This window comes from Oncorhynchus mykiss, chromosome 15 (genome assembly GCF_057628025.1).
Source record: "Oncorhynchus mykiss isolate SJ-2025 chromosome 15, ASM5762802v1, whole genome shotgun sequence".
In the NCBI taxonomy this organism is placed as follows: Eukaryota; Metazoa; Chordata; class Actinopteri; order Salmoniformes; family Salmonidae; genus Oncorhynchus; species Oncorhynchus mykiss.
Window position 1 is genome coordinate 25,113,087 of NC_143036.1, and position 25,041 is coordinate 25,138,127.

General features: G+C 44.9%; 1 protein-coding gene across 1 annotated transcript in view; it reads right to left on the reverse strand.

The window, feature by feature from the left end:
* Positions 1-25,041, reverse strand: part of gpr158a (G protein-coupled receptor 158a) — a 107,244-nt gene that overhangs the window by 41,557 nt on the left and 40,646 nt on the right. The window contains exons 3-5 of the mRNA XM_021562794.3: positions 17,323-17,425; positions 14,019-14,245; positions 7,286-7,354 (exon numbers count right to left, since the gene is read on the reverse strand). Of these exons, the coding sequence (XP_021418469.2) occupies positions 7,286-7,354; positions 14,019-14,245; positions 17,323-17,425 (399 nt within the window). The remainder of the gene's footprint in view (positions 1-7,285; positions 7,355-14,018; positions 14,246-17,322; positions 17,426-25,041) is intronic.

Sequence of the window (25,041 nt, forward strand, 5' to 3'; positions counted from 1 at the left end):
TAATAAGTACGAAACTAAAACAAGAGGCTCCCACGCTGAGGTCTGTCCAACGCTGGTCCGACCAAGCTGACTCCACACTCCAAGACTGCTTCCATCACGTGGACTGGGACATGTTTCGTATTGCGTCAGATAACAATATTGACGAATACTCTGATTCGGTGTGCGAGTTCATTAGAACGTGCGTTGAAGATGTCGTTCCCATAGCAACGATTAAAACATTCCCTAACCAGAAACCGTGGATTGATGGCAGCATTCGCGTGAAACTGAAAGCGCGAACCACTGCTTTTAATCAGGGCAAGGTGACTGGTAACATGACCGAATACAAACAGTGCAGCTATTCCCTCCGCAAGGCTGTCAAACAAGCTAAGCGTCAGTACAGAGACAAAGTAGAATCTCAATTCAACGGCTCAGACACAAGAGGCATGTGGCAGGGTCTACAGTCAATCACGGACTACAGGAAGAAATCCAGCCCAGTCACGGACCAGGATGTCCTGCTCCCAGGCAGACTAAATCACTTTTTTGCCCGCTTTGAGGACAATACAGTGCCACTGACACGGCCTGCAACGAAAACTTGCGGTCTCTCCTTCACTGCAGCCGAGGTGAGTAAGACATTTAAACGTGTTAACCCTCGCAAGGCTGCAGGCCCAGACGGCATCCCCAGCCGCGCCCTCAGAGCATGCGCAGACCAGCTGGCCGGTGTGTTTACGGACATATTCAATCAATCCCTATACCAGTCTGCTGTTCCCACATGCTTCAAGAGGGCCACCATTGTTCCTGTTCCCAAGAAAGCTAAGGTAACTGAGCTAAACGACTACCGCCCCGTAGCACTCACTTCCGTCATCATGAAGTGCTTTGAGAGACTAGTCAAGGACCATATCACCTACACCCTAGACCCACTCCAATTTGCTTACCGCCCAAATAGGTCCACAGACGATGCAATCTCAACCACACTGCACACTGCCCTAACCCATCTGGACAAGAGGAATACCTATGTGAGAATGCTGTTCATCGACTACAGCTCGGCATTCAACACCATAGTACCCTCCAAGCTCGTCATCAAGCTCGAGACCCTGGGTCTCGACCCCGCCCTGTGCAACTGGGTACTGGACTTCCTGACGGGCCGCCCCTAGGTGGTGAGGGTAGGCAACAACATCTCCACCCCGCTGATCCTCAACACTGGGGCCCCACAAGGGTGCGTTCTGAGCCCTCTCCTGTACTCCCTGTTCACCCACACCTGCGTGGCCACGCACGCCTCCAACTCAATCATCAAGTTTGCGGACGACACAACAGTGGTAGGCTTGATTACCAACAACGACGAGACGGCCTACAGGGAGGAGGTGAGGGCCCTCGGAGTGTGGTGTCAGGAAAATAACCTCACACTCAACGTCAACAAAACTAAGGAGATGATTGTGGACTTCAGGAAACAGCAGAGGGAACACCCCCCTATCCACATCGATGGAACAGTAGTGGAGAGGGTAGCAAGTTTTAAGTTCCTCGGCATACACATCACAGACAAACTGAATTGGTCCACTCACACAGACAGCATCGTGAAGAAGGCGCAGCAGCGCCTCTTCAACCTCAGGAGGCTGAAGAAATTCGGTTTGTCACCAAAAGCACTCACAAACTTCTACATATGCACAATCGAGAGCATCCTGGCGGGCTGTATCACCGCCTGGTACGGCAACTGCTCCGCCCACAACCGTAAGGCTCTCCAGAGGGTAGTGAGGTCTGCACAACGCATCACCGGGGGCAAACTACCTGCCCTCCAGGACACCTACACCACCCGATGTTACAGGAAGGCCATAAAGATCATCAAGGACATCAACCACCCAAGACACTGCCTGTTCACCCCGCTATCATCCAGAAGGCGAGGTCAGTACAGGTGCATCAAAGCTGGGACCGAGAGACTGAAAAACAGCTTCTATCTCAAGGCCATCAGACTGTTAAACATCCACCACTAACATTGAGTGGCTGCTGCCAACACACTGACACTGACACTGACTCAACTCCAGCCACTTTAATAGTGGGAATTGATGGGAAATGATGTAAATATATCACTAGCCACTTTAAACAATGCTACCTTATATAATGTTACTTACCCTACATTATTCATCTCATATGCATACGTATATACTGCACTCTATATCATCGACTGCATCCTTATGTAATACATGTATCACTAGCCACTTTAACTATGCCACTTTGTTTACATACTCACCTCATGTATATACTGTACTCGATACCATCTACTGTATCCTGCCTATGCTGCTCTGTACCATCACTCATTCATATATCCTTATGTACATATTCTTTATCCCCTTACACTGTGTATAAGACAGTAGTTTTGGAATTGTTAGTTAGATTACTTGTTGGTTATTACTGCATTGTCGGAACTAGAAGCACAAGCATTTCGCTACACTCGCATTAACATCTGCTAACCATGTGTATGTGACAAATAAAATTTGATTTGATTTGATTTGATTTGAAGTGCATCGATGACATCATCCCCACAGTGACCGTATGTACATACCACAACCAGAAGCCATGGATTACAGGCAACATCCATACTGAGCTAAAGGCTAGAGCTGCCACTTTCAAGGAGCGGGAATCTAACCCGGAAGCTTATAAGGAATCCCGTTATGCCCTCCGACGAACCACCAAATTGGTAAACGTCAATACAGGACTAAGGTCGTATCGTACTACATCGGCACTAACACTCGTCAGATGTGGCAGGGCTTGCAAACCATTACAGACTACAAAGGAAAGCACAGAACTTCCCAGTGACACGAGCCTACCAGACAAGCTACACTACTTCTATGCTCGCTTCGAGGCAAAAAAACACTAAAACATGCATGAGAGCACCAGCTGTTCCGGAAGACTATGTGATCACGCTCTCCGCAGCCGATGTGAGTAAGACCTTTAAACAGGTCAACATTCACAAGGCTGCAGGACCAGACGGATTACAAGAACGTGTACTGCAAGCATGTGCTGACCAACTTTCAAGTGTCTTCACTGACATTTTCAACCTCTCCCTGTCCAAGTCTGTAATACCAACATGTTTTAAGCAGAGCACCATAGTCCCTGTGCCCAAGAACACTAAGGTAACCTGCCTAAATGACTACCGACCCGTAGCACTCACTGTAGCAATGAAGTGCTTTGAAAGGCTGGTCATGGCTCACATCAACACCATTATCCCACAAAACATAGACCCACTCCAATTTGCATACCGCCCTAACAGATCCACGACTCCAACATCATCATTAAGTTTGCCGATGACACAATGATGGTAGTTCTGATCACAGACAACGACGAGACAGCCTATAGGGAGGAGGTCAGAGACCTGGTCGTGTGGTGCCAGGACAACAACTTCTTCCTCAATGTGATCAAGACAAAGGAGATGATTGTGGACTACAGGAAAAAGAGGACAGAGCACGCTCCCATTCTCATCAATGGGGCTGTGGTGGAGCAGGTTGAGAGCTTCAAGTTCCCTGGTATCCACATCACCAACAAACTAACATGGTCCAAGCACATCAAGACAGTCGTGAAGAGGGCACGACAAAACCTATTCCCCCTCAGGATACTGAAAAGATTTGGCATGGGTCCTCATATCCTCAAAAGGTTCTACAGCTGCACCATCGAGAGCATCCTGACTGGTTACATCACTGCCTGGTATGGCAACTGCTCGGCCTCTGACCGCAATGCACTACAGATGGTAGTGTGTACTGCCCAGTACATCACTGGGGTCAAGCTTCCTGCCATCCAGGACCTCTATACCAGGCGGTGTCAGAGGAAGGCCCTAAAAATTGTCAAAGATTCCAACCACCCTAGTCATAGATGTACGGCAAGCGGTACCGGAGCTCCAAGTCTAGGTCCAAGAGGCTTCTAAACAGCTTCTACCCCCAAGCCGTTAGTCTCCTGAACATCTAAGACTATTTGCATTGTCCCACCCCCCACCCTCTTTTACACCGCAGCTATTCTCTGTTCTTGTCATCTTTGCATAGTCACTTTAGTAACTCTACCTACATGTACATATTACCTCAACTATCAGGTGCCTCCGCACATTGACTCTGTACCGGTACCCCCCTGTATATAGTCTCACTATTGTTATTTTACTGCTGCTCATTAATTACTTGTTACTTTTATTTCTTATTCTTATCCATATTTTTTTTAAACTGCATTGTTGGTTAGGGGCTCGTAAGTAAGTATTTCATTGTAAGGTCTACACCAGTTGTATTCGACGCATGTGACTAATACAATTTGATTTGATTTTGATTTGATTTGACTGGTCGACCTAAGTCAATGTACTGTGTTTGTCCAACCCTCTTTCATGCTCTTCCATCTATGTTCAATCTCACTCTCTTAAGTTCCTCTTTCTCTGTAAACACACCAAGCACCCCAATTGCACAAGTTTATCTAACCCCTAACGTTCTACTCAGAGAGCATCTGTGGGTTTTGGATGAGCCCTACGCCTCAGCACTTTTGCAGGGAAGCAGGGAAGCAGGGAGGCACACGATCTGGCGGTTGGGGTGGGCGGGGGGGCTCCAAAACCCGCCACTTCACCCTCCACCCACAACAGATCCACTTAAGGCAGATTGAAAGTGTCGGAGCAGCTGGGATAGGAAGCAGGAAGGGGGCAGGCGATGCCAGGCGGGCTGTGTTTCATGGCCTGACAGGTCAGGATGCATTATCCCTCAGACATACTGTTTCTCATTAGCCCCCTGATGTGCTGTGACGCTATGTCTGTCTGCCCTGCACTACATGGGGACTGGGGAAGGCCTGAGATGGAGGAGGAGTGGAGAGACGCAAGCAGACAGGTGGAGGAGGAGGAGAAGGAGGGTGGGGTGGAGTGTGTGTGTGTGTGTGTGTGTGTGTATGAGAGAGAGAGAGAGAGAGAGAGAGAGAGAGAGAGAGAGAGAGAGGGGGAGAGAGGGGGAGAGAGGGAGAGAGAGTATATGCATGCGTGAGTGTGTGTACATGTTTGTGAGTGTATGTGTGTGAAGCAACAGGAAGGCAGCAGAGTAAAAGCCCAGAGTCTCTGATGGGGTACCCAGGCGGGGGGAGAGGGAAAGACGGGGGGTCTCAGTGGCACAGACACAGATGGGCTGGGAGAGGGAGCAGCACAAAACACTGTGGGGGAGGAGAAGACAGGAAACGAAAGAAAGAGAGATGGAGCTACCAACAGTGAATAAAGGGAGGAGAGAATTGTGAGTGAGTGAATGAGTGAGCGAGAATCCCACAAATGATTCTATCTGAATATATGCCCCCTTGATTGAGAAACTTGGTGGCATTTTGAAAATGATGAGAAATAGCAATCCAAACTGTCACTTTACTCCAATCTCAGGCTTTCGAGCCACCTGAATAAGAGAAAAAGACATAGCCGGAAAGCTAATGCACAGATCACACAAGTTATGTGTCTGTTCCCTCCTTTCTCATCTCCACACAGCCAAACATAAATAGCCAGCATTGGCACTCCCGTAATTTCCTTTCTCTCCTTTTTTCCGCTCGCTCCCTGTCTCTCCTCCTGCCTTATTCTGGGCAGGGACTGAAGTTATTGCATGTGACACACTGAGGAGAAGGGGGGAAAGGGGGGGAAATTGCATTACTCCAAAGAACGGAATGCCAAGAGAGCGCTGGGATGAGATGCATCTCCTTGCTCCTTAATAACACTGGAATTATTTAAAATAGAAGCAGCAGCAGCGGTGGAATACTTCTGAATCTATATTTAGATTGGGAGTGATGCGACTCGCCCTAGCAGGCAGGAAGGAAGGCTCATGTGAGATTCACAAAGGAGACATGCAAAGGGATCAGGCTGGAGATCAATATAGCGTGCTGCGTAGACAATGGACTCGAGCAGAAAGGAACCATTTTCATATAAAGGGACTGAAAGACAGCATATCAAAATGAGACAAGGAGGTCTTGTGGTGACTTGGATTTCAATACATAAAATATGGGTATAAATAATTTCCTCAGCCTTCCAATATGTTCAGTCTTCAATTGGGATGGCTCATTTTGATAATGGAAGATGTTTTCCAAAATGGTGTTACATAAGAATTGTGGTCCATTCCATTTCAATGGAAACAAAAGACATGGAGCAATTTTTCAACCACAGTTTTCAATGAATTTGTTGTTGTAATTTCCATTTTTTAATTTCCATCTGAGAAATGCCCACTTCCTGCTCGTTCACCAATCCTCCAACAGGACTGACGTTGTCCATCCAATCACAGACGACCCCAACCCCATCCAACCAACCCCTGCTTTTGCTCCCTATTTCATTGCAATTTCAAAGATGATTACTTTCCTTGTCACTGGCTAATTGCATTGATTAGCGAGCTGCTCTAAATCAGTTCACTTTAATTTACCCTTCGTGGCTATGCTAAGCCCATAGCTCGCTGCGATCACCACTAAATTGCAATCACCCAGAGGCCCGGGGCACCACTGACTAAGACATAACAATACATCTGCGTAAATCAATGTTATGTGGAGACGCCCTGAGGCTCGGTCATCTGTGGAAATAATCGGACGCTTCAAATAGAAACTCTGGTTATTTGGTTATTTTCATCTGCCTCTAAATTGTATCGTTTGCTCTTAATGATACGTAATCTAGTATAGTTGATCGTTTCTCTGAGTTTCTACAATTAGAATGGTATAACATCTGTTATGAGTGATGTAACATGTGTCAAATAAGGTTCTAGGCCGTTAATGTCAACCATCCTTATTGTGAAGAAATGTGTTAGCAAATGTAATGTAATTGAATAGGAGACTTGCTAAGGTCTGAATAGGTGCTGCACACATTTAACATGAGTGGCTGGTCAACAGATGGTATATTTCACAGGTTGCTGGGTTCATTGGGCAGATTAGCAGCATACAGCTAGCAGGAGGTCAGAGGAGAGCCCCAGGATGTTTGTCTCCGCCAAACAAAGAAACACTGTTTAACTCTACTCTGTAGAAACCCTCCAAAACAAGGCACTGTGATTTATGAACGGTTTTCTATGAACTGACCAAGTCAACTTTCCATGGCAGCCTTCATGCCGCATTAGTCTTGTCAAAAAAAAGTTGTTTTTGTGTGTTGTTGAATTAATATATGGTCTGGATCAAAGGTTAAACTGAATGGCAACTTTTTGTCACATACTAACTTTGTCCTAAACTTTTAAATAATAAGGGCAGAGGCCAATCATACTATAGATAGTAAATAACCCCCCTCCTACACACACACACACACACACACACACACACACACACACACACACACACACACACACACACACACACACACACAGTGACTCACCGGAAAGTAGAGAAGCAGTGCTCCAGTCAGGATGGCCTCCAATAGAACTACCCCAGAGGCTCTGATACTCTGGAACACAGGAAACAGAAACAACATTTAATAAAAGTTTAATTTGAATAATGCTAAAACTCTACATATTAGTAAGAGCCAAGACGACCTGAATGAAGCCTACTTTCATAGCTACAGTGCCTTGCGAAAGTATTCGGCCCCCTTGAACTTTGCGACCTTTTGCCACATTTCAGGCTTCAAACATAAAGATATAAAACTGTATTTTTTTGTGAAGAATCAACACCAAGTGAGACACAATCATGAAGTGGAACGACATTTATTGGATATTTCAAACTTTTTTAACAAATCAAAAACTGAAAAATTGGGCGTGCAAAATTATTCAGCCCCTTTACTTTCAGTGCAGCAAACTCTCTCCAGAAGTTCAGTGAGGATCTCTGAATGATCCAATGTTGACCTAAATGACTAATGATGATAAATACAATCCACCTGTGTGTAATCAAGTCTCCGTATAAATGCACCTGCACTGTGATAGTCTCAGAGGTCCGTTAAATGCGCAGAGAGCATCATGAAGAACAAGGAACACACCAGGCAGGTCCGAGATACTGTTGTGAAGAAGTTTAAAGCCGGATTTGGATACAAAAATATTTCCCAAGCTTTAAACATCCCAAGGAGCACTGTGCAAGCGATAATATTTAAATGGAAGGAGTATCAGACCACTGAAAATCTACCAAGACCTGGCCGTCCCTCTAAACTTTCAGCTCATACAAGGAGAAGACTGATCAGAGATGCAGCCAAGAGGCCCATGATCACTCTGGATGAACTGCAGAGATCTACAGCTGAGGTGGGAGACTCTGTCCATAGGACAACAATCAGTCGTATATTGCACAAATCTGGCCTTTGAGGAAGAGTGGCAAGAAGAAAGTCATTTCTTAAAGATATCCATAAAAAGTGTTGGATAAAGTTTGCCACAAGCCACCTGGGAGACACACCAAACATGTGGAAGAAGGTGCTCTGGTCAGATGAAACCAAAATTGAACTTTTTGGCAACAATGCAAAACGTTATGTTTGGCGTAAAAGCAACACAGCTCATCACCCTGAACACACCATCCCCACTGTCAAACATGGTGGTGGCAGCATCATGGTTTGGGCCTGCTTTTCTTCAGCAGGGACAGGGAAGATGGTTCAAATTGATGGGAAGATGGATGGAGCCAAATACAGGACCATTCTGGAAGAAAACCTGATGGAGTCTGCAAAAGACCTGAGACTGGGACTGAGATTTGTCTTCCAACAAGACAATGATCCAAAACATAAAGCAAAATCTACAATGGAATGGTTCAAAAATAAACATATCCAGGTGTTAGAATGGCCAAGTCAAAGTCCAGACCTGAATCCAATCGAGAATCTGTGGAAAGAACTGAAAACTGCTGTTCACAAATGCTCTCCATCCAACCTCACTGAGCTCGAGCTGTTTTGCAAGGAGGAATGGGAAAAAATTTCAGTCTCTCGATGTGCAAAACTGATAGAGACATACCCCAAGCGACTTACAGCTGTAATCGCAGCAAAAGGTGGCGCTACAAAGTATTAACTTAAGGGGGCTGAATAATTTTGCACGCCCAATTTTTCAGTTTTTGATTTGTTAAAAAAGTTTGAAATATCCAATAAATGTCGTTCCACTTCATGATTGTGTCCCACTTGTTGTTGATTCTTCACAAAAAAATACAGTTTTATATCTTTATGTTTGAAGCCTGAAATGTGGCAAAAGGTCGCAAAGTTCAAGGGGGCCGAATACTTTCGCAAGGCACTGTACTTTATTGAGGACAAATGTACTCACTATGACTGTGATATGTGGTTGTCTCACCTAGCTACTGTACCTTAAGGTGAATGGGCTTATTTTAAGTCGCTCAATAAGAGTGTCTGCTAAATGACTAAAATGTCAATGTACTAGTGCATTCATAAACAAACAAAATAAATAACAGCTGTATCCTAAGCCTTATCAAAACTCATCAAATAAATATTTGCCCCACAGAACTAGAACATTCTACGTTTTTCTATGGTTTTCCATTTCATGGATATTTCCAGGCTCCTCTTACAGTACATCAGACATTCAGCCATGCATTCTTTTACAGTAAACGGTGCTTGAGGATGCTTTCAAGGGGCAATGGACAGCTGTGCCATTGGTTTGCAAACATACAGTATAAGTGCCTATACACAGCTTACTGCTCTTGAACCTTGAGCAAATGATAGTGCTGCTACCACGCATAGAGTGGCAACAGAAGTAAAGTCCCTTTTGGAGGATAAATGATGATTACATACAGGGACATTCAATATGACATACCTCCAAATTCTAGAAGTTGTATTCGTGAGAAAAGACATTGTTCGTCTCAGCCCTATTAGAGCAAACTCATCCCAAGGTGTGTGTGATCCAGTAAGGAGATGTTCTCCTGTCAGTGAATCTGTCAACCTACATCCTAATCCAGAGATTTCTCACGCTCAAGACAAAGTCCTAAATGAAGCCAATTAATTGACAGAACCCAACTGAGGGCTTAGGTGTTGTGCTCCACTCCAGAAAGCTAATGCGATTATAGAGCCAAAAGTTCCACAGCCGAAAGTTCACCAGGCTATGAATAAGGAACTGGTTCAGGACTATACGGCTCTACTATATAAAGTAAATGTCATGTTGTAGAAGTAGAACAGCGAAGTTGCCTTTAATACTGTCAAATCTAAGTAATGGCCTTGCCATATTTTGCCAGTATCAAACCAAATCAAATGTTATTCATCACATGCGCCAAATACAACAGGTATTACAGTGAATACCTACTTACAGTAAAATGCCTACTTACGAGCCCCTAACGAACAACGCAGTTAAAAAATATATATGGATGAGAATAAGAAATAAAAGTAGCAAGTAAAGCAGCAGCAGTAAAACAATAATAGTGAGACTATATACAGGGGGGTACCGGTACAGAGTCAATGTGCAGGGGCACCGAATAGTTGAGGTAATATATACATGTAGGTGGAGTTATTAAAATGACTATGCATAGACGATAACAGCAGAGAGTAGCAGCTGTGTAAAAGAGGGGGGGGGGCAATCCAAATATTCTGGGAGGCCATTTGATTAGATGTTCAGGAGTCTTATGGCTTGGGGGAAGAAGCTGTTTAGAAGCCTCTTGGACTTGGAGCTCCGGTACCGTTTGCCGTGCGGTAGCAGAGAGAACAGTCTATGACTAGGGTGGCTGGAGTCTTTGACAATTTTTAGGGCCTTCCTCTGACACCACCTGGTATAGAGATCCTGGATGGCAGGAAGCTTGGCCCCAGTGATGTACTGGGCCATTTGCACTACTCTCTGTAGTGCCTTGCAGTCGGAGGCTGAGCAGTTGCCATACCAGGCAGTGATGCAACCAGTCAGGATGCTCTTGATGGTGCAGCTGTAGAACCTTTTGAGGATCTGAGGACCCATGCCAAATCTTTTCAGTCTCCTGAGGGGGAATGGGTTTTGTCGTGCCCTCTTCACGACTGTCTTGGTGTGTTTGGACCATGTTAGTTTGTTAGTGATGTGGTGGAGCTCTCAACCTGCCCCACCACAGCCCTGTCGATGAGAATGGAGACGTGCTCTGTTCTCTTTTTCCTGTAGTCCACAACCATCTCCTTTCTCTTGATCACGTTGAGGGAGAGGTTGTTGTCCTGGCACCACACGGCCAGGTCTCTGACCTCCTTCCTATAGGCTGTCTCGTTGTTGTCTGTGATCAGAACTACCATCATTGTGTCATCGGCAAACTTACTGATGATGTTGGAGTCGTGCCTGGCTGTCATGAGTGAACAGGGAGTACAGGAGGGGACTGAGCACGCACCCCTGAGGGGCCCCTATGTTGAGGATGAGGTTGTTACCTACCCTTACCACCTGGGGGCGGCCCGTCAGGATGTCCAGGATCCAGTTGCAGAGGGAGGTGTTTAGTCCCAGGGTCCTTAGCTTATTGATGAGCTTTGAGGGCACTATGATGTTGAATGCTGAGCTGTAGTCAATGAATAGCATTCTCACATAGGTGTTCCTTTTGTCCAGGTGAGAAAGGGCAGTGTGGAGTGCAATAGAGATTGCATCATCTGTGTATCTGTTGGGGCGGTATGCAAATTGGAGTGGGTCTAGGGTTTCTGGGATAATGGTGTTGTTGTGAGCCATGACCAGCCTTTCGAAGCACTTCATGGCTACTGACGTGTGTGCTACGAGTCGGTAGTTGTATGGGCAGGTTATTTTAGTGTTCTTGGGCACAAGCACTATGGTGGCCTGCTCAAAATATGTTGGTTTACAGACTCGGACAGGGAGAGGTTGAAAATGTCAGTGAAGACACTTGCCAGTTGGTCATCGCATGCTCGCAGTACACGTCCTGGTAATCCGTCTCTCAACTGTGCTTCCCTTTGTAGTCTGTAATGGTTTGCAAGCCCTGCCACATCCATCAAGCGTCAGAGCCGGTGTAGTACAATTCGATCTTAGTCCTTTATTGAAGCTTTGCATGTTTGATGGTTCGTTGGAGGGCATAGCGGAATTTCTTAAAAGGTTCCAGGTTAGAGTCCCGCTCCTTGAAAGCGGCAGCTCTAGCCTTTAGCTCAGTGCGGATGTTGCCTGTAATCCATGGTTTCTGGTTGTGGTATGTACATACGGTCACTGTGGGGATGATGTCATCGATGCACTTATTGATGAAGACAATGACTGATGTGGTGTACGCCTTAATGCCATCGGAGGAATCCCGGAACATATTCCAGTCTGTGCTAGCAAAACAGTCCTGTAGTTTAGCATCTGCTTCATCTGACCACTTTTTATTCATCTAGTCACTGGTGCTTCCTGCTTTAATTTTTGCTTGAAAGCAGGAATCAGGAGGATAGGTTTATGGTCAGATTTGCCAAATGGAGGGCGAGGGAGAGCTTTGTATGTGTATCTGTGTGTGGAGTAAAGGTGGTCCAGTGTTTTTTCCCTCTGGTTGCACATTTAACTTGATAGAAATTTGATAGAAGTTTCCCTGCATTAAAGTCCCAGGCTACTAGGAGAGCCACCTCTGTGTGAGCATTTTCTTGTTTGCTTATGGCGGAATACAGCTCATTCAAAGCTGTAAAAGCCATAGCTGCTAAAGCCATAGCTTAATGCCAGGCTCTGACTGTGGTGGTATGTAGACAGCTACGAAAAATACAGATGAAAACTCTCTACGTAGGTAGTGTGGTCTACAGTATACACATTCTTGAAGATTCCATATCCATGGCAAGGAGGTTTCTTAAAGTTTTTACTTGTATCAAAGAATATCACTGTACCCAAGATTATTTTATCTCAGAGATGTTATTATTTTACTGTAAGAAGCCTGGGGGATTTGGAGAGTGTGTGGGCATTGGAGAAGCTAGGCAGATCTATTTATAAGCCTATAGCATCGAGGACAGCCATGGAGAAACTAAATCTTGTTAAGAGAAATCAGATCCCTCCACGTACCAACTCAGTGGCCTTGTGGTTAGAGTGTCTGCCCTGAGATTGAACGGTTTGGAGTTCGATCCCTAGTCAAGTCATACCAAAGACTAAAAATGGGTCATAATGCCCTGGCACTCAGCATTAAGGAGATGGATCGGCCCAACGAAAGTCTAGCATCCTGTCCAGGGGGTGTACTTGTACAAGCTGCCTCATGCTAAAAAAAAATATGTAATAGGCTCCTGCACTTTAGGCTGCTCTGACAAGGCTTACTTACCAGTGAGGCCTAGACTAAACCCTTGTCTTAGACTCAACATAGTTATTATCATCTACCTAAGGTATACAGCACTGTTCTCAATTTCATTGTACTAACATTCTCCCTTCATAACATATGCTGAACATCAGGGACCATATTCTTAAAGCTTGCTGATCTGGGATCAGTTTTCCCTTTAAGATCATAATGAATAAGATAATGTAGACAGGGTGGCCCTGTTCCTAGATCAGCACTCCTACTCTGAAACATCTTGTGGATAGAAGCCCAGCTCTATAGTGAACTCCAAAACGTTGTAGCTAAGATCATCTCATAGAGTCTAAGAGTGAGACATTTGGTTGGCAAGGGGCGAACGCTGATCTTAGTGCCACGAATGTCTTGGAAAACTCACTCCAGTTCAGTTGAAACTAAAGATACAACTTTTGAACTGGTGCAAATGCCAACTAAATTTGCCAATCGGCATTAAAGCTTAGAGTTGGAACCTTAATTCTGCCATCAATGTGCCAAACTGTACCAGATTGTGTGTGCCCAATGAATCATGTATAATCAGATAGAGTCAATTATTATTTGTGCTGCTCTGAACTGTCAGAAGAGGTATCCCCATGAATAATACACTTGTTGAACGTTCCTGAGCTACCCATGGCCATATGGTCGAAACACATCCAATCTATATAGTAAAATATACAGCAAATATCATTCTGTTCAAAAAGTACAGTACAGTGTGTGCCCTGTTCTCATTCAGGTTCAAGAACAAAAAAAGGAAAGGATAAGATAGACCCAGTCATCCATTTATGAATAAAACAATGTAGGCTAATAGGATAGAATAACATGTATCAAGTCATCCATTAACTAATACATCAACATAGATGATGAATTAGGATGGAAAATAACATGAATAACATGTATTAAGTCATGAACTATATATCAATATATCATAAATCAATGTAATAGATGATGAATAGTGATTATGATCAATGTAGATGGGGATGAATGACGGCTGAATAGTGCCTCACCTTGTTCCTGCGGAAGTGGTAGATGATCACCATGCTGACAAAGTCCACCAGCATACACAGGACCTGGAAGGAGAGTACGGCCATGCGCAGGGCGCTGTCGCTTCGAGCAACACAGGGCGTGTCATCCTTGCAGTAGGCACAGCCCTCCTGACAGGGCAGGCAGTCGCTGGACGACCCCTCGGCCAGGTTAGGACCCCCGTTTGAAGCTTTTCCCTTTCTGCCCCAACCTGTGACAGAAAGATTTCTTAAAGATTTTTTACCTGGGTCATAAAAACAATTTCCAATAAAATGGCACTTCAACACTCAACTAAATTAGGTACTTTGTAGTACTTTATGGTAGCTTTATTTGGTAAATTACTTAGTGCTATTCTTCTGCTCCTTTGTTGCAATTAGAGGGAGCCAGGCTCCTCATGTCAACGTAACCTTTCACCCTGTTCAAGTGGCTCTCCTTAAACGTGTTAAACATAGGCCCTTCTCTCTGATTATGGCTGCTCCTCCTGTGGTTTCCTGTAGGTCTCTACGTGGGTGTTCGAACACCATCTGTGCCAGGCCTCTATATCTCTAATATCTTCTCTGGCTTCGGCATCATCACCATCATCATCATCATTATCATCATATCATCTCACCTCCATTTATTGGAATTTCACAGCTATTTTTAAGATAAGACCCATCATGTGCATAAATTGCACCCTATTCGCTACATTGTGCACTACTTTTGACCAGATCCCGGGCCCTGGTCTAAAGTAGTGCACTCTAAAGGAATAGGGTGCCATTGATTAACTTCCACATCTTCGATCATTGATGACATCATTTTCAGTATGTAAAAAAGGATTTATGTTGTGTACCATTGTATATAACAAGGAGGGGTGGCATACTGTTTGTTGTAATAGAGTGTTTATGTCAGCAGTACATACACCTACACCTAACATTGCTAAAGCCATAGCTAAGTAACGGACACTTTAAACGTCGCTGAATGTTTGATTGGCTGTATGAATGAGGGCATAGAAGCTCATCTTGTTTAAAATGTTGAATTCAAATTGAGTCTGAATGACTCACTCTGCTCTTGTGTTAAAGGTCCAATGCAGCCGTTTTTATCTCAATATCAAATCATTTCTGGGTAATAATTAAATACCTTGCTGAGACTGTTTTCAATTATAATGGTCAAAAATAAACAAAAATAGCTTCTTAGCAAAGAGCAATTTCTCAAGAAAGAATATTGCTAGGACTGTCTGGGAGTGGTCTGAGTGAGAAGGGGAACACTGAAAACTAGCTGTTATTGACAGAGAGGTTTGGAACTCTCTTTCTTATTGGTCCCCAGGCAGGTCAAAACTCCATCTGAACCAAAACATGAAGAAATTTGAGGGGGTTTTCAAACAGCATTTACACTAAAAAGGCATTATCATAATTTTCGCAATTAGTATTATTATTATTATAGTATTAAAATATGATTCCAACCTCATAGTACGGAAATATATATATATAAAACACAGGAAATCAAGTTTTTGACTGCACTGGGCCTTTAAGTAAACAGCCTTTTTAAAATGATGACAGTATCCTCTGTAAAAACAAAAATAGGTGCAGTGAAATGTGTTGTTTTACAGGGTCAGCCATAGCAGTACGGTGCTGGCTCAGGTCTTCGAACCAGCAACCTTTCGGTTAATGACCCGACGCTCTAAACGCTAGACTACCTGCCACCCTATGATAGAGTGAACGCCTGGAGGATGAAACCTAAGCTCTCTCTGGTGTCTGTACTGCACCTAAACATCAAAGCATATGTGTGAACATGAAAAGTCAACACAGTTTCTCTGGTTCAACGATTGGCATATCATACCAGGATTCCGCAGAGAATACTCATGGCTAAAGCACAGAGAAATGTGCAAGGCTCACATTATTTCTAAATGGACAAATTCTGGGGACATGAGAAAGGCTGGTGGGCTCAGATAATTGTCTCAAGAGGGGTGTCGATGGAGAGAGCGAGAAACCCTTTAGTGATGCCAGTTTGGCAGCGATATTGGGTAAAAATCCAACCAGTTCTACCATTTACTGGGACTTTGCTCTTAACCAAAGACTATTTTAGAACTCTATGACTCTGCACATCCTTGATCTCCTGAAAATACCTACTTATCTCCCATTGGTTTGATGGTATGACTCATAGCTGTTTCTCATTTGGCTCATTGCTTCTCCTGTGGACTCAGTTTCTCACAGTCTGAAAGCGAGCCTAACTTCATTGGAAGCTAAAGCTATAGAAATGTAAGGAATCGAAAAGGAAAGGTGAACAGTGGCGGTTTCCTCTACAAAGAGTGTTGAGGATGGAGAATGTTCACTTTGAGATTAAGACAACAGTTGTTATTGGCCCGGTGGTGGGCAAGACTGCTGAAGAACGTGTCTGTAAGGCACGTGCCTCTGTTTGCTCTAATCAAATTAACCCCCCCCCCCCCACACACACACACACACACACACGCCTATGCCCATAAACGCACATCTACGTACACACGCACAGACACATCTACCCCTCTCTGAACGAGAGAGAGCTTAACTTCGTGGTGGGAGCTCTTGCATATGCAAAAAGGGACGAGTGTGGGTAAGGATGGAGGGATGAAGAGAGAGAGGGAGGGATGGCGGGGGGGGGGACTGATGCAGACACAGAGAGACGTGCAGAGGTCCGGGTGGGATGAGAGGAGACTGAGGGAGAGAGCTGGGAGGAGAACACAGGAGTGTGAGTGGGCTTGAAGCCCGACCAACCGAATACCACAGGGGCTTCATGTCTGCAAGGGCCTATTCTAATTAACATACAAAGGAGGGAAGGAAGAAGGGTCACAAAATGACGATTCCACTGTATCTTGTTCCTTAAATAAAGGATTATAAAGGACCACATGGTGCCAACACCAGGCGAGGTTTAAGATAATGTCGTCATAACAACGGTAATGTCGTCGTAAACAACGGTAATGTCGTAAACAACGGTAATGTCGTCATAGCAACGGTTATGCTAATGCTACTAACACTACTTAACATGCCGTGAGAGAGTGTTCAAAGGGTCAGACAGCTACATCTGCTAAATTCCTCTTCCCGATTAGGAGCCATCATATGCGACTGGAAGGAACAACAGAAAGAAGAAGAACTGGAATACATTTGCATGGTCAACACATCACCGACTTGCAGCTGTTACAAATGAGGATCATATTTTGTCAGAGTTTTTGAGGACCATGATTTGCCTTCAGTCCTCACCATGCTCCCATCCCAAGTGATGTCACACATCTCAGAGCATGTTTGTAACATGTTGGTAAATATCCGTAATGTTACTTACTTTTGAAGCCATTGACCGCCACTCTGTTGGGGTGGTAGAAGCCTGTCTTGCACTGGCATTTGTATTTGTCCAGCACAAACCCATGGCCTCGGATAGACATGCACTGTGGATAGAAAAAAGGACAATACAGTATTTGGCATCTACTGTAGGTACAGGTGTCAATATATGTTGAATAAAATGGACAATATATGGATTTACTATACAGTATATGTGTTCATCTTGAGAAGCAGTTGCTCTCAATGGCAATTCTATTTACATTTAAAAAACATATGTCAAAGAATCACACTCAATTCTCTCAGCAATTAACCAATGAAAACACTTACAACAGTGAGCACAAACCTCCAAAGCCTCGTCTTAATCAATGAACATAATGGGAAAACCAGTGAAATGCTCCATATTAAATTAGGCGAGGCTGTTTCATTTGATTGAGCTGATAGGAAACAGAGAGAGGCCTGTTAGAGAGAGCTCCAGAGGAGCGTCAAGGGGCATCCTTGGCAGACTTTTCGCGGCATTTGCCAAATTACAAGATGTAATTAATATCTAAATTAAGAACAGGCGTATTTGCAAGGATTAAAAGAGAACTATTAATTCTATGTCTCGGGGGACCTGATTCCATCTTCCATTCCGCTTCTAAAACATCTGGGTCACAGTGAGACAAAATTGTATTTTCTTTTAAGAGTACCGTCTGATTTTCAAACTGAAACAAGATTTTATTTTCTCAGCCCAGATTATTAATATAACTTCAGTTGAGAATCCCAGGATAACAACAGGGACTCAGACTAAGTATTGGACTCCACCAGACACTTAACATGATGTGAAGTGTTGAAGTGTTGGTGACCTGTGGTTCAAGACCGATGGCAGTGGCACCGTCTACTCTAAATGAAGCAGCAGCTATTGTGACTGGACTTTGCATTAAGAGGTCGCTATTTCTGGCTCTCTCAAGGAGCTCTGAGCCGGGGCCATCTGCATTTACAAATCTGAAAACAGTCAACCAGGCCCTTAGACAAATCCTTTGAGACTCTCCTTCCCGACCATCTGCAATCGCAAGGTAATTACAGAGTTACCGCTCAATAGACGCTCTTCTCAGACAAAGCACTGATGTCACCAAGCCACCTAAATCAGCACTACACAGTTTTTTTAAACAGAAGTATTCAGCAGTATGGTGGCATAGTAGTCCTTAATTCAAGGCCTGTCCGAGATATTTAGTTTATTTTTAAATGAACCTTTATTTAACTAGGCAAATCAGTTAAGAACAAATTCATATTTACAATGACAGCCTACCAGGGAACAGTGGGTTAACTGCCTTATTCAGGGGCAGAACAACAGGTTTTACCCTGTCAGCTCTGGGACTCAATCCAGCAACCTTTCAGTTACTGGCCCAATGCTCTAACCACTAGGCAACCTGCCATCCCAGCTGGCTATCTGCTGCCCCAGGAATATGTTGTCAGAAGTGGGATGTGCATTCAAATAAAATTTGCCATATAGGGTACAATGAGATTCGCTTTAGATGGCGTCAAATCCTAACTTCATTGCAGCGGCATACCCAGTTTGATCTCAGGCCTACCCAAAAAATGTTCCAGAAATTATTCAATAGAAATTGTGTTATAATGCATTACATTTTTAAAAGAAAAAAATGTGAGATTTATTTTCTATGGGTAATTTTATTATAATGTAACAAAGAAATAGCCCGCAGCAATCAAGTTTGCTTCCGACTATTGGTTACATTTTAAATAAATTCATACCGTGGTTTCCCTCAACAACCTGCCAACGTCACATGGCTAAACTTTGTAGCGCATTAGCTAGCAAGTTCTACAATGCTAGCTTACTCAAATTTAGTCACCAGCTAAGGTCATTTAGTAGTTCTAGCAATGGCAAACCAAATGTCGATCGCTAGGTTTTTCAAAAAAGGAAAAGGAGTGAGGAGAAGGAGTGTGTGCCAGAAAATAATTTGGATCAATACACCGATAGCTTCCAGAAGGAGACATTAACAGGTGGCGCCATGATAGAAACAACCGCAATCGCCATCACAACCACCAATGCCACGTCGAGCCAGGCATGCTTGCCTACCCCACGGCCTCCTCTCGTTCTTGATGCTTTGGGCGGGGGTGAACCTGCAGTAGGTCCACCGACAGATTTGTCTGCTGTTTATGAACAAGCCTGTCAACCAAAGCTAGCAAATTTCCCTTCAAGTATGATAAATGGCAAATCACGCTGCTTCTCTTCAAGTTGGTATGACCAGTTAGTGTGGATTGAGTATAGTAAAGCAAAATATGCAATTTATTGTACATTTTGTAGGCACTTTCCTGAGGCAAATGTCGAATTCAGATTTATGACAAAGAATGACTCAGAAATACAAAACAGGCTTAATGTTCTACCTCGCAATGCCACGCTTATGAGCCCCGAAATTCAGAACAAGATGCTGGAGTGTGCAGCAAGACTGTTACTGTGGAGGATAAAATATGAAGGTCATTCTGCGCCTTCCACGTATTTTGCCATTACTAGCAGATTAATATAAAGATCAATCTAAATGAGAACTTATTGCTGTGTGCATCTGATACATTCATGCTGGACTGATTAAAGAAAGAGCTGTTGGTTTTATGGAAACCGCTGATTTGTCTGCACAAGGAATGTCTCGGAAAATACTAGAAGTGTTGCAACCCCTGGAGTTGGATCCCACTCTGTGTGTGTGTTTTTGTTTTGATGGTGCATCAGTCATGTCAGGGAACAGAGGAGGGGTACATGTCCTACTAAAGCAAACATTTAAGCAAGCAGTATATGTGCATTGCAACTTCCACCATCTGAATTCGGGTTCTGTGCACCGCAGCAAAAGTGTCTGGACACGTCAGGACTTTTTTACAGACGGTAAATCAGCCACATTCATACCCACATTTATGAGTGGATCCCACAGACATGCTGGATTCATAGGAAGTACAGAAAGAGTTGCATCCTGATAGACCATGTATCGAGCTAGAAAGATCCACGGGTGTACGGTGGAGTTCAAAACCGGTGTCAGTGGGTAAAGAGCTGTTACTGATAGATGTCATTTTAGAGGTTCTTTCAGGGTTTTCAGAGGCTTGTGGACAAGCCAAATTAGAAGCCGATGCCCTCTTACAACAAATCCAGAACAACAAGTGTTTATTCCTTATTCCTGTTACAAAGCTCTACATTATCTGTGACGGACTGGATTGGTTTAATTGAAATCCTCAAACGCAGGTTTTCTACGTTCAGAGATAACTCAGGAGGAGAATTCGATAAGGTTCTCAAGCTAACTGAAGAGATGATGATTAAGCATGATATTAGTAAATGGGATGTGAGTGCATCACGGCAGCGAAAACTGCCTGTAAAATGTGCAGACAAGTGTAGTCACAACTTCATTAGGGAAAACAACAATATACTAGACAGACAGATTTCAATAAAACACATACGGGATCATGCGAGCGGCAGACTCCTTTTCCAAGGAATCCCAAACCTGCAGCCTTAAAGAGCAGCTGAAGACCACATGCATTCTGCAGTATCAATTGAGAATGCTGAAAAGTAACATGGGAAAGAGTGATTTTTCCTCTATAATGAGTGTACTTGACAGCTGCCCTGATGATATTTTCCCTAATATAAACTCTCTGTTAAGGATCATTGACACACATAAGGTACCATTTTATCGTACTACTGCCCGTCGTGGTATAAATTGTAACATCAAACATAGGCTTGTAAACCCATTGAGATTAAAGTGCGTCTGAAGATGAGTTTTGTGTTGTTGGCAAGTTGGTAACTGGTCTAAAGTTACTGTCTTATTTTAATATGCTGGGATAGGTAATTATTTGTAAATGTAACGAGGTTGATCCAAGTACTATGCACTAGTATAAAATGATTGTATTCCGAAAATAATATATGGTGCAATCGCTAAATAAATAAAATAAATAAGTATAAAAAATGCCTATCCAAATTTTTCTAGGCCTATCCAAAAAATATATATATGCCTACGCCCCTGCTTCAGTGACATTTAACTTGCCATGAAAATCTGTGGAAAACTCCATCCAGCAGATCTTGTTTACAATCGGATGCAAATATGCTGTTGGGGAAGAGGGCTCCACCCCTCTTCCTCAGAGTGTGCCAGAGAATCCTATAACTGGCTCAGGCTGAAATTACATTAAATACTTTTTCTGAAAATGAATGATGCTGCTGAGGTTTTTCATTGATACAGCATATTTCAAATTCCATAGAATAGGATAGTGTAGCACAGTTCCTCCTGAATCTTTGCCATCTCTTTTAGTATTAGTCCTCTGAATTCCCCACTCAGCGGGCATCTTCTCAGACATTCAGTAAGGTCAACTGGGACCACCATGCTTCCAAACCCTATGAATCATTAAGAATGTGTGTTGGCCTGCTGAACTTTGCTCACCCTGCTTCACAAAGCGGCCAACAGTGAACAACTACAGGACAACACGCTACTATAGTGTCATGCAGCTCTCTCTCTCTCTCTCTCTGTTGCCTTTAGAACAGAGAACATGTTTTATTTTCTGTGAGCTATGGGAGGACTGGCGATCCTTTTTCTGGAGTATCGCAGGCAGGTCAGATTTTTTTACGTGTCATGTTCAGTGGTGTGTATTCATGAAGGCCAACGGAAGCCAGCCCCCCCCCCCCCCCCCCTCCTGTATCTCACAGGAGAAAGCATCCGAATGAGCGAAACAGCACCCCCCTGTCTCTCTACGTGTAGGCCATCTATCTGATGCTGTCTGGTCCAAACAAGTATGAAGTTCTTGTCGTCCATAGCATTAAAGGCATGGGAAGCCAGTGAGCACATGGCCTCCCTTGACAAGACAAATATACAAAATTAGCCAATCAGCATTGAACTAAACTGAGCGAGCTCAACTATGAATGGTCCTGGCGGAATAAAAAAAAGTGTCAAAGGAAGCCTGCTTGGATTTGGCATCTCTCCTATCAAGTTGCTTGAGAGCACACATCATTAACAGAAACAACTTGAATTGTTGCATCTCGTTGTGTTGTTCTCCTCCAGTGGCTAGCTAGCTAGTTAAAATTGGCCCCTAAATTAGCCATGGATGGGAGAGACGAATTTGGACGGTTTTACTTAATTCTCTGTACTGGCCAATGATTATAACGGTGGTTCTGATTATTTGAATTAATGGTTGGATCAGAACAAATATTCAATATGTACAGTAGCTAGATGTAGATGTTACGGTGAGTGAATGAGGACCCAAAAGCGAATTAACTTAAACAGAGCTTCTTTAATAACCAAACATAGGTAGGCTCAGATAGACCGGCAGATTCCGACAGGACAGGACAAGGTTACAGCAAACATGACGATAGTCTGGTTCAGGCATGAAACACAACAAACAAGAATCCGACAAGGACAGGAACAAAAACAGAGAGAGATATAGGGACCTAATCAGAGGGAAAAAGGGAACAGGTGGGAAACGGGGTGAATGGGTAGTTAGGAGGAGACAAGGCACAGCTGGGGGAAAGAGGGGGAGAAAAGGTAACCTAACAACGACCAGCAGAGGGAGACAGGGTGAAGGGAAAGGACAGAAACACACAACATGACAATACATGACAGTACCCCCCCACTCACCGAGCGCCTCCTGGCGCACTCGAGGAGGAAACCTGGCGGCAACGGAGGAAATCCTCGATCAGCGCACGGTCCAGCACATCCCGAGAGGGAACCCAACTCCTCTCCTCAGGACCGTACCCCTCCCAATCAACGAGGTACTGGTGACCACGGCCCCGAGGACGCATGTCCAAAATCCTGCAGACCCTGTAGATGGGTGCGCCCTCGACAAGGATGGGGGGGGGGGGGGGGAAGACGAGCGGGGGCGCGAAGAACGGGCTTAATACAGGAGACATGGAAGACCGGGTGGACGCGACGAAGGTATCGCGGAAGAAGAAGTCGAACTGCGACAGGATTAATGACCCGAGAAATACGGAACGGACCAATGAACCGCGGGGTCAACTTGCGAGAAGCCGTCTTAAGGGGAAGGTTCTGAGTGGAGAGCCAAACTCTCTGACCGCGACAATATCTAGGACTCTTAGTTCTACGCTTATTAGCAGCCCTCACAGTCTGCGTCCTATAACGGCAAAGTGCAGACCTGACCCTCTTCCAGGTGCGCTCGCAACGTTGGACAAAAGCCTGAGCGGAGGGGACGCTGGACTCGGCGAACTGAGATGAGAACAGCGGAGGCTGGTACCCGAGGCTACTCTGAAAAGGAGATAGCCCGGTCGCAGACGAAGGAAGCGAGTTGTGGGCGTATTCTGCCCAGGGGAGCTGTTCTGACCAAGACGCAGGGTTGCGAAAAGAAAGACTGCGTAAGATGCGACCAATAGTCTGATTGGCCCGTTCTGCTTGACCGTTAGACTGGGGGTGAAAGCCGGAAGAGAGACTGACGGAAGCCCCAATCAAACGGCAAAACTCCCTCCAAAATTGAGACGTGAATTGCGGACCTCTGTCCGAAACGACGTCTGACGGAAGGCCATGAATTCTGAAAACATTCTCGATGATGATTTGTGCCGTCTCTTTAGCAGAAGGAAGCTTAGCAAGGGGAATGAAATGAGCCGCCTTAGAGAACCTATCGACAACCGTAAGAATAACAGTCTTCCCCGCTGACGAAGGCAGTCCGGTGACAAAATCTAAGGCGATGTGAGACCACGGTCGAGAGGGAATGGGAAGCGGCCTGAGACGGCCGGCAGGAGGGGAGTTACCGGACTTAGTCTGCGCGCAGACCGAACAAGCAGCCACGAAACGACGCGTGTCATGCTCCCGGGTGGGCCACCAAAAACGCTGGCGAATGGAAGCAAGCGTACCCCGAACGCCAGGGTGGCCGGCTAACTTGGCAGAGTGAGCCCACTGAAGAACGGCCAGACGAGTAGGAACGGGAACGAAAAGAAGGTTCCTAGGACAAGCGCGCGGCGACGGAGTGTGAGTGAGCGCTTGCTTTACCTGCCTCTCAATTCCCCAGACAGTCAACCCGACAACACGCCCCTCAGGGAGAATCCCCTCGGGGTCAGTGGAGGCTACTGAAGAACTGAAGAGACGAGATAAAGCATCAGGCTTGGTGTTCTTAGAGCCCGGACGATAAGAAATCACGAACTCGAAACGAGCGAAAAACAGCGCCCAACGCGCCTGACGCGCATTAAGTCGTTTGGCAGAACGGATGTACTCAAGGTTCCTATGGTCAGTCCAAACGACAAAAGGAACGGTCGCCCCCTCCAACCACTGTCGCCATTCGCCTAGGGCTAACCGGATGGCGAGCAGTTTGCGGTTTCCCACATCATAATTACGTTCCGACGGCGACAGGCGATGAGAAAAATACGCGCAAGGGTGGACCTTGTCGTCAGAGAGGGAGCGCTGAGAAAGAATGGCTCCCACGCCCACCTCTGACGCGTCAACCTCGACCACGAACTGTCTAGAGACGTCAGGTGTAACAAGGATAGGAGCGGATGTAAAACGATTCTTGAGGAGATCAAAAGCTCCCTGGGCGGAAACGGACCACTTAAAGCACGTCTTGACAGAAGTAAGGGCTGTGAGAGGAGCTGCCACCTGACCGAAATTACGGATGAAACGACGATAGAAGTTCGCGAAGCCGAGAAAGCGCTGCAGCTCGACGCGTGACTTAGGGACGGGCCAATCAATGACAGCCTGGACCTTAGCGGGATCCATCTTAATGCCTTCAGCGGAAATAACAGAACCGAGAAATGTGACGGAGGAGGCAT